Source organism: Gymnodraco acuticeps, unplaced genomic scaffold (assembly GCF_902827175.1).
Source record: "Gymnodraco acuticeps unplaced genomic scaffold, fGymAcu1.1, whole genome shotgun sequence".
NCBI classification, from domain to species: Eukaryota; Metazoa; Chordata; class Actinopteri; order Perciformes; family Bathydraconidae; genus Gymnodraco; species Gymnodraco acuticeps.
The window spans coordinates 1,297,619-1,309,950 of record NW_022990510.1 but is presented as its reverse complement, the minus strand read 5'-3'; the positions used below and the strand labels follow the sequence as shown (position 1 = coordinate 1,309,950).

Genomic DNA, 12,332 nt, shown 5'->3' with positions numbered 1-12,332 from the left:
GTGTGTGTGTGTGTGTGTGTGTGTGTGTGTTGTGTGTGTGTGGTGTGTGTGTGTGTGTGTGTGTGTGTGTGTGTGTGTGTGTGTGTGTGTGTGTGTGTGTGGTGTGTGTGTGTGTGTGTGTGTGTGTGTGTGTGTGTGTGTGTGTGTGTGTGTGTGATGTGTGTGTGTGTGTGTGTGTGTGTGTGTGTGTGTGTGTGTGTGGTGGTGTGTGTGTGTGTGTGTGTGTGTGTGTGTGTGTGTGTGTGTGTGTGTGTGTGTGTGTGTGTGTGTGTGTGTGTGTGTGTGTGTGTGTGTGTGTGTGTGTGTGTGTGTGTGTGTGAATTGTTAGTTCAAATGCATTGCAATGACTTCCATGTTAAAAAAAGACTTTAAAAAGCTGAATATTTTAAAAAGTATAACGTATTTTGAAAAAGTTGAAAGTTTCCCATCATGTGTTGAAAAGGCTGAATAGTTTGATATTTGAATGGTTAAATAAAGATATTAAATGTAAGCAGTAGTGATTGAATGTTTACAAACACCTGTGTGTGTAAACCCAGTGTGTGTCCGGCTCCAATCTGCCCAGCAACACCATGACAACCATCTGCAGCACTGAGTCCCATAAGATTGCATTGAGGATTATATCTGACAATTTTGCCACCTGTTCAAAAACTATGGCTCTTATAAAAAAATTACCAGACCGTGAGCATCAGGGAACCCCAATGAACTGAAATATGTTTTATAATAATAATAATAATAAGGGGAATAAAAATTCGAAGTACTATAGTGGAATGCTGTAAACAGCATTCGCACTAATAAAGATTCAAAGAACTATAGTGGAATGGTGTAAACAGCATTCGCACTAATAAAGATTCGAAGAACTATAGTGGAATGGTGTAAACAGCATTCGCACTAATAAAGATTCGAAGAACTATAGTGGAATGGTGTAAACAGCATTCGCACTAATAAAGATTCGAAGAACTATAGTGGAATGGTGTAAACAGCATTCGCACTAATAAAGATTCGAAGAACTATAGTGGAATGGTGTAAACAGCATTCGCACTAATAAAGATTCGAAGATTTATAGTGGAATGGTGTAAACAGCATTCGCACTAATAAAGATTCGAAGAACTATAGTGGAATGGTGTAAACAGCATTCGCACTAATGAACACACAATGAAATATGACCCCGGGTTTGATGATTGACAGGTCACAGAACAATTCACACAGACTATCTCCTCTTTACTCTTCTCTCTGTGAGGAGCAGCAAGTTCAGCAGTCAGAACAAAGTGAAACACAAACAATGCCATAAAATATTATTATGTTGGGTAGTAATAGATTTATTTATTTTCTTCTCAGAGTGTACCAGAATGCGTAGTTTGTTAGTATTTCTAAAAATCTCCTGGGGGAGAATCGCCCCAGCCCCCCCTTCTGGGGTTGGATTTTCAGCATGTCACATTTTTCACGTGTGGTGAATTTGCAGGATTGGCTCAAAGTCTGCCTTTTTATTTTTATTTTAAAAGCATACTTTAGTTCTGTGAAGGGATATAAGTCATATATGCACTGTACCTTACTTTAATTAATATTGTATGCTGAAAAGCGTATATATTACAGCACGATTTTTTGTTGAATAGATGAGTGGTTCAAAATTCCGGGTTGCGATTTATTGACAAAGGAAAAAGTGGGTCCCGAGGCCTGACCAGTTGAGAACCACTGATTTAACATATGGGGAGGAATCAAAATAGGTATTTATTATTACCAAGGTGCACTTGCCCCTGTATTCTCTACTCTACACTAAAAGAGTTTAGTGTTTCCTTTTTTTATAACAAAAATAACAATAAACAGTAGTTTTCTTTAATTTGTCATTCATGAATAAATGAAACAAACTGTTATCAAATATGTTTTGCGGCCCCAGACACATGCTTTAGGTAAAAAAAGGAAAGGGGGCGAAATGGCTCTTATGATAATAAAGGTGCAGACCCCTGCCCTCGGGCCTATCAGCTGTTCAGTCAGAAACCCTGCTTTAACCAATAGATTGCTAACAAGACACAATGTGAACTTGGCCTGGGTCTTCAGGAGTTGTATCCTTTTTCTCCAAAACAGCCTAAACTGCACATACGGTGACTGCTGACTTCGTACTCATCCTCATACTCACACTCTTTCTCTATTTCTCTCACTCTCCATCCCACTTCGCTTCCCTCAATCATAGATTCGCTCTGAATCTTGAAGTCAGTCTCTCCAAACCAAACGTTTGCCAGTATAACAGGGCTAATTTACTCCTGGGTGAGAGATTGCTCCGTGTAGCTGTGAGCTCATATTCATACAAATGTTGGGAGAGCATGTCTGAGAGCCACATCTGCCATAATTCAGTCAGTCTGTATACCCAGCTGTGAAGTAATAGTTGTATTCCATCTGGATTCAAATGAACTCACAATGATTTCCCTGCATTCATCTAGCAGCTAACCTCTATCTGAGCAGAAGGGCACGGCGAGGCTGAGCTGCTCCTCCCAGTTATGGGCCAGGATGATTAGTGAGGAAATTGTATCCTGAGTACGGAGCTTTGCATAATTCCACCCACACAACACATAAGGCGCGTTCACACCAAGTACTTTTCCCACAAAGGTTCCTGAGAACTACGATTTAGTTGCGTTCACACCAAAAAGCCCCAGGAACTAAATTAGTTCATGAGAACCTTTTTTACCCCCTTTTCAGTCCCTGCTAGAGAGCAGGGACTTTCGTTGGAGAAAAAGGTTCCTATGTCTGATTGGCTGGGCGGATTGCAAACCACGCCCCGTAAAACTCCAAAAATGTTTTGTGAAGCCGCCATTTTATTATCCTCGCATTAGCATCATTAGCATTAGCATTAGCCCAGCACAGAAACACAGAGAGACTAACTTATGGCAACACAAAATAAAACATGGGAGCGGTGGAGATGAGGAGGTGTCGGCGTTCTGGCGATTTACTCGGAAGGCTTCAGTAGAAGCTGCTGGGAGTCCCAGCAGCTTCTACTGAAGCCAGTCCCAATTCCGGAGACTTCCGGCCAGGGACTCCGGGTGGCAGTATACGCCGTGAAGTTGTTTGCGGCCTGCCAGTAAACCCAAAGCAGAAGAAGAAGAAGTGATGTCAGCGGCTTCATTTGCCTAATCCTCCCCCAGGAACTAATTTCGGTGTGAACGCGATCTGCTTTAGTTCATGAGAACTAAAAGAGTTCTCATGAACTAAGTTCACAGGAACCTTTGTGGGAAAAGTACTTGGTGTGAACTAGGGATGCACGATATTGGTTTTTTGAAACCGATACCGATACCGATAACTTCCTGCTTCTCATATTAAATGTACCTGTAGGTGCCTTTGCAGCTGGCTTTGGATTCGCCGCTAGTTTAACGCTTTTAACACACCATCGTAGCGATGGCGATGTTTCAGGTGACTAATCAGGTTGGCAGTATTATAGCTTGTTGCCTTTTTCCCTCCTCGTGGAACTTCTGCATTGCATTTGTTAATACAAATAGCAAGCGAACTATCTAACTCTGAAACTTTGAAATAGTCCCATACTACCGACGACATGTTTGTTTACTGTCCTGGCTTCACGGCCGCACACCATTTACGTCACAGCCAGGCATGAGTGAGGGAGCGCTGGATTTATGAAAAACTCCCCTCTTCCTAAACCACTAATACCACAGTACTGGCAAAACGGGAGGAGCCGAGTGAAAAACAAGCGCCCCTCATGCCAATCCACCCACAGTGCAGTATTTTTTTCTTTTTTTTACCCAAAAGATATATTTTATATTATCGGGGCTATTAATACTTTTATCGGGTTTAGAGGTACATTTATCATGATCAGTTCAAATGTGGTGTTTTCACAGTTAAGTAAAATATATGGGAGCAGTTTGGGGTTAATATATTGAATTTGAATTATGCCCATTTAATCTTCCTAGTTTAAAGTTAAATGTACTGCCATTTTTTTTTTTAAAGCAAAAGGGCTTTATGAAAATAACAAAGTAAGAAGAGATTCAACATTTTTATATGTTTTTAAACTGACTTGGAACATATTTTTTTAGGATTGGTTAAATACGTTAATAGCTTATTGAGCCAATAATGAAATGTGGCACTTAAATGCTTTAAATGGAATACGTTTTGAGAGATTAAGTTATTGTATAAAGCTTTAAAAATGTACACTTTTCTGAAAAAGTATGGCCTTTTTTTTCTCTTGTATATTTACTATTGCTCCTTAAAGGAATGCTCCACTCATTAGATAATTAATCAAAACTTCAGTATTTAGTGAGACATTATGTTTAAACCATACCCTGAAGAAATCAGCGATATTCCCCGGTAAATAATGATTTTATAGCTCTTTTTGATCAAAACCTGTATATTCCGTCAGGCAGCTGCCATTTTGGCCATTTTCAGTAGTCACGTGATGGTCGTGACGTCATCCATGCGTTCACTTTGTAAACACACGAAAACATGGCGGAGTATTTGAGTATTGTCAGGGGCCCAGCAAACATTTTAGAACATTTACTGATTTAAGCTAGAGAATTAAAGCAGTCTGGACAGTCTGAGAAACGTCACCGGACAATTACAAAGACTAGATAATTCCAAAAGATCCCTATCTACAAAACTTCAAATTCAAATATTTTATTAATTAAAAGGCCAACTACAGGCAAACAATACAATTGTGTATATCATGTACTGCCCAAATAATATAAAATAAAGTTTTCTAAAAAGGCAAACAATACAACCCCAATTTAGGCCTACTTAGTAGATACAATGATTTTGATTACTAGATATGTATGCATGTAGTACCACCCTTGCTAGCGATTCCCTCTCTAGTTTAGCATACTCAGCCTTGTTGTCCCTGGCCCTAGAACCACGATTTTATGGGGCCGGTGTCAGTACCAGATATGTTCGGGCTACCAGATATGTTCGGGTGTATTTCCGTCATATCCGTCATATACTCACGTCCCTCTGCTCCCAGCGCTCTGCTGCCACACACCGGCCGTCTGCGGAACTGCAGCCGGAGGAACTCGGGACAGCTTGTTATGTGTGGGGTGCTATGGTGGGGTCCCATGTACTTGTGCACATAAATAATGTTTCTAATTATTTACAATTAAAAAAATATATATATTCTGCGTTACTTTAGCCAACATTTTTATAAGGCCACTAGATTAGATAATTACGAAATGTGTAGATAGAATACATATATTTCAGGTTGTTATTTTGTCATTATGTTTAATGTTTTATTTACCTTTTAGTATTTTTATATAGTATCTGAACTTTGGAGAGGAGTTGGGGGACACACAACACATCAAATCACATCTACAGATCAAGACGAAGCTAGTGGAAGTACTCCTAGCGTGTGAAAATGTTTGTGAAAAACGTGTGCAAAGTCTCCGAAAACGGAGCAGTGGCTGTGATGCTAGCTTTGCGGCAAGCGGTTAGTTGTAATTGTTTGAAGTTGTTGCTATGGAAACAACATGACGGAGAAAAAATTAATATCTTCTACATATAATAACGGACAAAGTAAAGAATGAAGTGTAGGCTATCCCATTTTGAAGTTGTTGCTATGGAAACAACATGACGGAGAAAAAGTATAATCTTCTACATATAATAACGGACAAAGTAAAGAATGAAGTGTCGGCTATGTTTAAATGTTCGGAATTTGACCGTGATGGCCCTCTTGAGTTGCAGTACAATCCGTCATATGACGGATGCGACGGAAATACACCCGAACACATCTGGTACCCCGAACACATCTGGTACTGACACCGGAAAAACTGGGGAAAAGTACCCGCTAGCCGGTACTACGCTATATGGAAAGGCCACCAAAAACTGGCCTGGCCTGGACGCTAAAGGACGTTTAAACGGGGCTACCCGCTGCAATGGAAATGCGCCATAACATACCTTATTCTTACTCCTACCACTACTTCTGGTCCTCCGTCGCTTCACACTTGCAGAGGGCGATTTCTCAACTGGCCGAACTGGTGTCGTGGTCGGTGATGACACCAGAAAGACCGATGGTACTGCATCTCCATTAAGTAATGGTTGTTCAATAAATCCCATGTTATGTTTTATCATACTCTCAGAGTAGTCGTCCGGAAACTTGAAATGTTCGCTGCATACATGCGCCTGTGGATCTTTCGGTTCGGGCCGGCCACATTTCGCTAGCCACTGCCTCCGAACGTACTTCCTACGCTTACCTTTTGGCAATAGATGGAACCGAGCATTCCGTGGATTGTTCCTATCCGAATTGTGTCAATGTTTCGCGATACAATGAGGCATATTTCTATAGAATTGAGAGAGTAACTAGAGTAAACAACATGAACATCAATTTGTCCTCAACACCAAACGCATAGTTTACGTCACTTCCGGTAAAATGGCGCCGCCCACAGGGTTGATGTTATTTCGGTAATTAATCCGTTTAAAATCACTGATAACGTCATCGGATTAAAAAAAGAAAAAGAAAAGACTGACAGAGACTGGTCTGTTTTATCGGATGATAATTATTTAAAAATGCGTGTCATGAGAATTCCCTCCCTTTTAAAGGTGGGTAGGTAATATTGGAGAAACTAGCTCGAATACACTAGCATTTGAAAATACACAGCCGGAAAAAATCTGCCACTTCCTTACAGAGCCCCTCCTCCAACACACACGAACGAACACATGACCAATGAGGGCACGAGATAAGTTTGTGCACAGATGGAAGGCTGACAGGCAGTTATTTTAGCCGGGCCGGCTCAAATGATTGGTCGTGCTTTTTACAGTACTACGGCTTCCACAGATTCCACAAAGGACTTAATATATTCATTGCTATCGGGATGTTAAGAGCATTCCATGGAATATAAGAAAAAGTGTATCTCGAGCCGGTTTCTCAAACTTACCTACCCCACCTTTAATAAATCTAAGTAACACTCGGTGGTCTGAACATAGTCCGATCCTCCTCAGCAACGGTCTGTTCTCCTTGGCAACGGTTGCTTAACCTGTTAAGCCCGAGAGACCCCGGTACCGGGGCCCTCCCGCAGGAAACAGTGTCTGAGGGCATGTTCATTTAATAAACTATGAATGTTTTATATCCATGTAACGAGAAGAAACTCATCTAACTGATCATTTAAAAAACTTTTTTTTTTAAAAACCCACAATGCTATTGCTGAGCCTCTGAATTAGCAACGAGCTAAAAATGCTAACAGATGACTGCACCGAAATTCACTCACAAAACCTTATTATTTATCTTTGGTGCACATCCAACCCATCGTTTCACATCGTGAGGTGACACAGAATCAAAGGGTAGCCTCATTATCACTCAATGATACGCGGAGATAATAACAAGAACAGACATCAAAACATGTTGTGCTAGGTAGCTAAAAACGCTAACATGGCTCACCTGTGTCGTAGTCTGGTCAAACGTGGTCTTCAATGGCATTAAAACGATAAAAACGCTGCTGAAGAATCCATAGGTTAATCCAATGCGTCTGTGTCCCTTTGAATGATTTCTGATAATCCATGTGTGATTCTATTGACTCTAACGGTCAGAAAGAGATGTCAATCACCAAAATCGACCAATGGGTTCCAGAGAAACGTTAAAACCCCCATTTCCACCCAAATCACCTCAGAGGTGGAGTTTATTTTGCTAAACCTCTCCAAAAAGGTCAAATATCACTTGTTTTGCATCAATCTTGATACAGGGTACTTATTATATGTTGTACTTTGGATTCCTAAAGCTTTTAGTCTACCTTACCATCATCCAAGGGTAGTTTTCACTATAAGTAAAAAATAATTTTTGGACGGACACTATAATTTACAGTTTTTTATTATGTTCAATCTGAATTTTCTTTAAAATAAAAAACATCTATATTGATTCTGACTTTTCTACATCTAACTCACAGGTTTATCATTACTTTGAAAACAAAGATTATTAATTTAACCCTTTTAGAAGGGAATATATGGTCATTTGTTCTGGGAATGTCATTTTCGAGCCTGAGACCTGAAAAACAGGCTCAGGGCTAAACAGGTTAAGGAAAATGAACAGACCTCTAAAACGTCCAAAGATCCAGAATTGAGTAGCCAGTTTAGCCGTGTAATTTAAGATGATCTATTTGTCAGCCCATTGTCACAGATGAATGTTTTGAGTTGTCCCCTGACCCCCTGCTGTCTCTGTCTCCTCTCAGTATCGACAAGGTGTCCAAGGTGGCGTCCCCGGTGCTGGTGATCCACGGGACGGAGGACGAGGTGATCGACTTCTCCCACGGCCTGGCCATGTACGAGCGCTGCCCCCGGGCCGTGGAGCCCCTCTGGGTAGAGGGGGCCGGGCACAACGACATTGAACTGTACGCCCAGTACCTGGAGAGACTCAAGCAGTTCATCTCCTTCGAGCTGCCCTCCTCCTGAGGAGGTGGGGGTTCAGTACTGAGGCCAGGGATCATCTCAACACACTCCTTATCATCTCCCAGCTTCTAGCATCGGGCAGGACTGGTTCTCTGTCCCAGAGCCCTTCTGGGGAGGAATGTGTAGGCGATTGGAAAAAGAGGGTTTTAGATTGTTGAGGTGCGGCCAGGAGTCGGGAGCCGGGGGGGGGGGCTCTGGCTGAACACGGGCTGTCCACCCCCTGGCAGCTGCTTTTCATGTGGACACCGTGTCTGGATTCACTCTGAACTCTCCTTCCCTTCCTCCTCTCACTCCGCCCCCCCTCCTGCTCCACAGCTCCAGTTGGTCACATGTCCATATTTCCCTCTGTTTCTCCTTTTTTTTTTGACCAAGTCTTTGCAAGCTTGATTTTTGTATTCTTTTATACCAAGTGAAGGAAGCATCAATTTTTGCACCTTGAGACAAATGAAGTTTTTTACTTTTTCTGTATTTTTAAGTTACCATTCAGGGTTTACCAAACAATTGCACTTTTGACGTGCACATATTTTCAGGTAATGATTTTTGCTTTTGTGTTTGAATATGAATGTTGATTTTCTTTTGTTATCTGCATTCCACGTTTTTTCTTAATTGCAGGTAGAACCTTTTTTCAGTGGGTGTGTACAGAAGCTGTTGACGAGAGTCTTTGTAGTCCTGATGCGTGCTGCTCTCATACAGGAAGACGGTAAACCTAACTTTATTAAACAATCTAGCAATTTCTCTAGCTCAAAGGTTCTCAAACTGTTCTGGGAGAGTCCAGTCTTTGAACTTGTGAAGCTCCTGGTTAAATCAGCATACAGACAGCAACTTAAACACAAAGACATTTAGAAAGAGTACAATAATTGTGCAGATGGTGCTTCATGGAAGTCTGCAGTAAAGATGGATATGAATCGAAGTTGTTTATTGAAATACATTTTGATTGGTGGATTATCTAAATGCAAAATGTAATGCTGATTTTACCAGACCACCTAACAATTAAAGTAAAATGCCTTAAAAGGTCATTCAGTGAATGGATCTTATCAGCCTGTGTTGCAGAGTATAGATACGCCTTGCCATCGCAACAAACAGACATATTGGTCCATAGCCCACAGTCTAACTAGCATGGATATTTTGGGGAGGCATTGACATCCTCACTAACTGTACCTTTACTGAAGAGAGAGCAGCAGGCACCGCGCTACCATTCTGTTAACTGCAGATCATGTGCTGATAAGACTTGACTCAGTACTGTAGGCTGAAGCTGTTCACCTGCAGACTGAACTGTGATCCTGCTCCATGTGAAGGTGTTCGAGGTCTGGGTGTCTTCACTCATTTCTCACTACTACTACTAAAAAGCCTTATGTTCGTAAACATTTCAGCCAGTCCTGTGAACCACAGCAGGCTCCGTGGTCTTAAAACTGCTGCTATTCATCAGAGGTATCAGTCAATCACTGTGGAAGCCAGACGGTTGAATACTGAGGTGAGAGCAAGGTACTAAAACCAGATTCAGCCTCTGAGCCGTGTGGGCTCTCCTCCACCTTCTCCGTCTGCTGAGCTGTGATGGCGTTATCTTCACCCAGCTGGAACTCCAAAGACCTGACAGAACCACCGTGGGGAAATCTGAAGTGTGCAACGCATGCAATCACCTCCAACCTTTGTATCAATTGTATCTCAATCATTTCTTATTTTCCCCTTGCAAAGTAAAACACTAAACCATTAAGCTAAACACTAAATCATGTTAAACAATCACAATAGAGTAAAAGAGACACTATCCCGTGCCTGCTGATTAGAGGGATTGTGTTTGAGGGATATTTCAAAGCAACTTGTGTGATCGATGATTGGTCCGTTTACTGCTGTGAAGTGGTTTGTCATTTGAGTGTCTGTGTTTTTATTATTTTAATGTATGGCTGATGTTTTTGAATGACGAGCCCCTGATCATCTCTACTGTTCGTCTTGTGGCTCCTCTTTTTTAAGCTGATGAAAACCCCACTCCAGTCCTGATTATTGTTTTGATACTGACATTTTTACGAGGTTTTTCCAGTCTAACTCTTGATAGGTTTACACTGTCTCCGGAGCTGGTTTGTACGATACTCCTCTGTAATGATATATCTTCACTATACATATTAGCCCTCACGCAGGGCTGTCTAGTATTGTTGCTTTTAACACTGGAATCACAATATGCAAATGAAAGGCAGATGAAGCTCACAGTATCAGATGTTGGTGATGTGTAAATCAGATGAGCCTTAAACATGTTGTGAAGCAGATTGTCATACATGTGGTAGTTGCAGGAAGGCAGCACAATGGATGTTTTAATGATTATAATGGAATAAAGAATGCATGGAAGTGTATGTCTGACCTTGTTTTTTTGCTACGTTGAAGGCCTCGCTTCACACAAGAAACTGAACACTGAACAGTTTTGAGATGGCTAACTATTTCGATAGCTACATATCTTTGTAGGAAAGGGAGAACATATACTCTTCATATTTTAGCTGGAGCAACCCCTTTTTTAGAAGATCATCATCTTGAGTATTAGGTGCATCTTATTTTTTTGTATTTGTATGTATTTATAGATGGACCATGCATACATTAATCTCAGCAAAGAGAAGAGATGCAATATGCCAGATTATAGCTCATTTCCATCAGGTTCATGACAATCGTACGCAAGGTCTGAGGCAGTTGTTAATGAACTCAGAGTACAACAAATAAACAAATGTCTCTTTAATTGATCACATAAAAGAAGCTTGTCCAGGGGCAGAATGATGCCCTAACTTCAGTCTTCAAATGAAAAAGAAGAGATATATCTAGGGTCTGAGTCTCTTCAGACATTCTGGATCCTCACCTGAAGCCATCCACACGAGACGAAACCGATTTCGAACCGAAGTCGATTTTAAAAAAGTATTCCGTCCACACGGAAACGGCTCAAGAAACGTGTCCATCCCATGGCTGTATAATAAGAACTGGATACAGCGTCGGAGGCGGGGTCTCGTTCTCTCCTATGAGAGCTGCTCATTGGCGCATGAAGGCAAAATGGCCCAACTTTTGAGAGAGCGAAACGTCACAGATTACCTGTCATGCCTGGCTGTCGGAGCAGAAGAACCCGTATGTGCAGTCATAGAGCATGCGCCCCTTAAGCCCCGCCCCCCGAGCGCCCACTCTCGGCTCACTAGAATGAATGGAGAGAGAAAATAAATCTAGATTCGGCTTTTAGTGCATTTTACAACTTAAAGGACTTTATAGGCGCTTTCACACCAAGTACTTTTCCCAGGAATAGTTCCCAGAACTTAGTTCCCTGGAAATCTTTAGTTCCGGAACTATCTAGTAGATTGCGTTCACACCGGAATAAGTCCCTGAGGGAGGATTACGCAAAAGAAACCGCTGGTCACTTCTTCTTCTTCTGCTTTGGGTTTACTGGCAGGCCGCAAACAACTTCACGGCGTATACTGCCACCCGAAGTCCCCGGCCGGAAGTCCCCGGAGTTGGGGACTGGCTTCAGTAGAAGCTGCTGGGGCTCCCAGCAGCTTCTACTGAAGCCTTCCGAGTAAATCGCCATAGAACGCAGACACCTCCTCATCTCCACCGCTCCCATGTTTTCTTTTGTGTTGCCATAAGTTAGTCTCTCTCCATTAGTGCGCTGGGCTAATGCTAATGCTAATAATGCTAATACGAGCAAATAAAATGGCGGCTTCACAAAACCTTTCAGAGTTTTACGGGGCGTGGTTTGCAATTCGCCCAGACAATAAGAAATTGGAACCTTTTTGTCCCCTTTGCAGTCCCTGCTCTCTAGCAAGGACTGAAAAGGGGTGAAAAGGTTCCCGAAAAAAAGTTCCAGTTCCAGATCTTTTTGGTGTGAACGCAAAATCCCAGGAACTATCGGAACTATTCCTGGGAAGAGTACTCCGGTGTGAAATTGCCTAATGATTCTAATAATGGCCATACAATAGTTCATACTCGGTAGTTTAAAAAAAATTATCCGCTGATTTACAGACGTG

The 12,332-nt window shown here is 41.7% G+C and overlaps 1 protein-coding gene across 1 annotated transcript in view; it reads left to right on the top strand.

Annotated features, from left to right (window-relative positions):
- The window catches only part of abhd17c (abhydrolase domain containing 17C, depalmitoylase), a 54,107-nt gene extending 43,416 nt beyond the window's left edge, over positions 1–10,691 (top strand). Inside the window, exon 3 of the mRNA XM_034226982.1 lies at positions 8,136–10,691. Within this exon, the coding sequence (XP_034082873.1) occupies positions 8,136–8,355 (220 nt within the window). The 3' untranslated portion in view covers positions 8,356–10,691. The remainder of the gene's footprint in view (positions 1–8,135) is intronic.
- Positions 10,692–12,332: the final 1,641 nt, after the last annotated feature.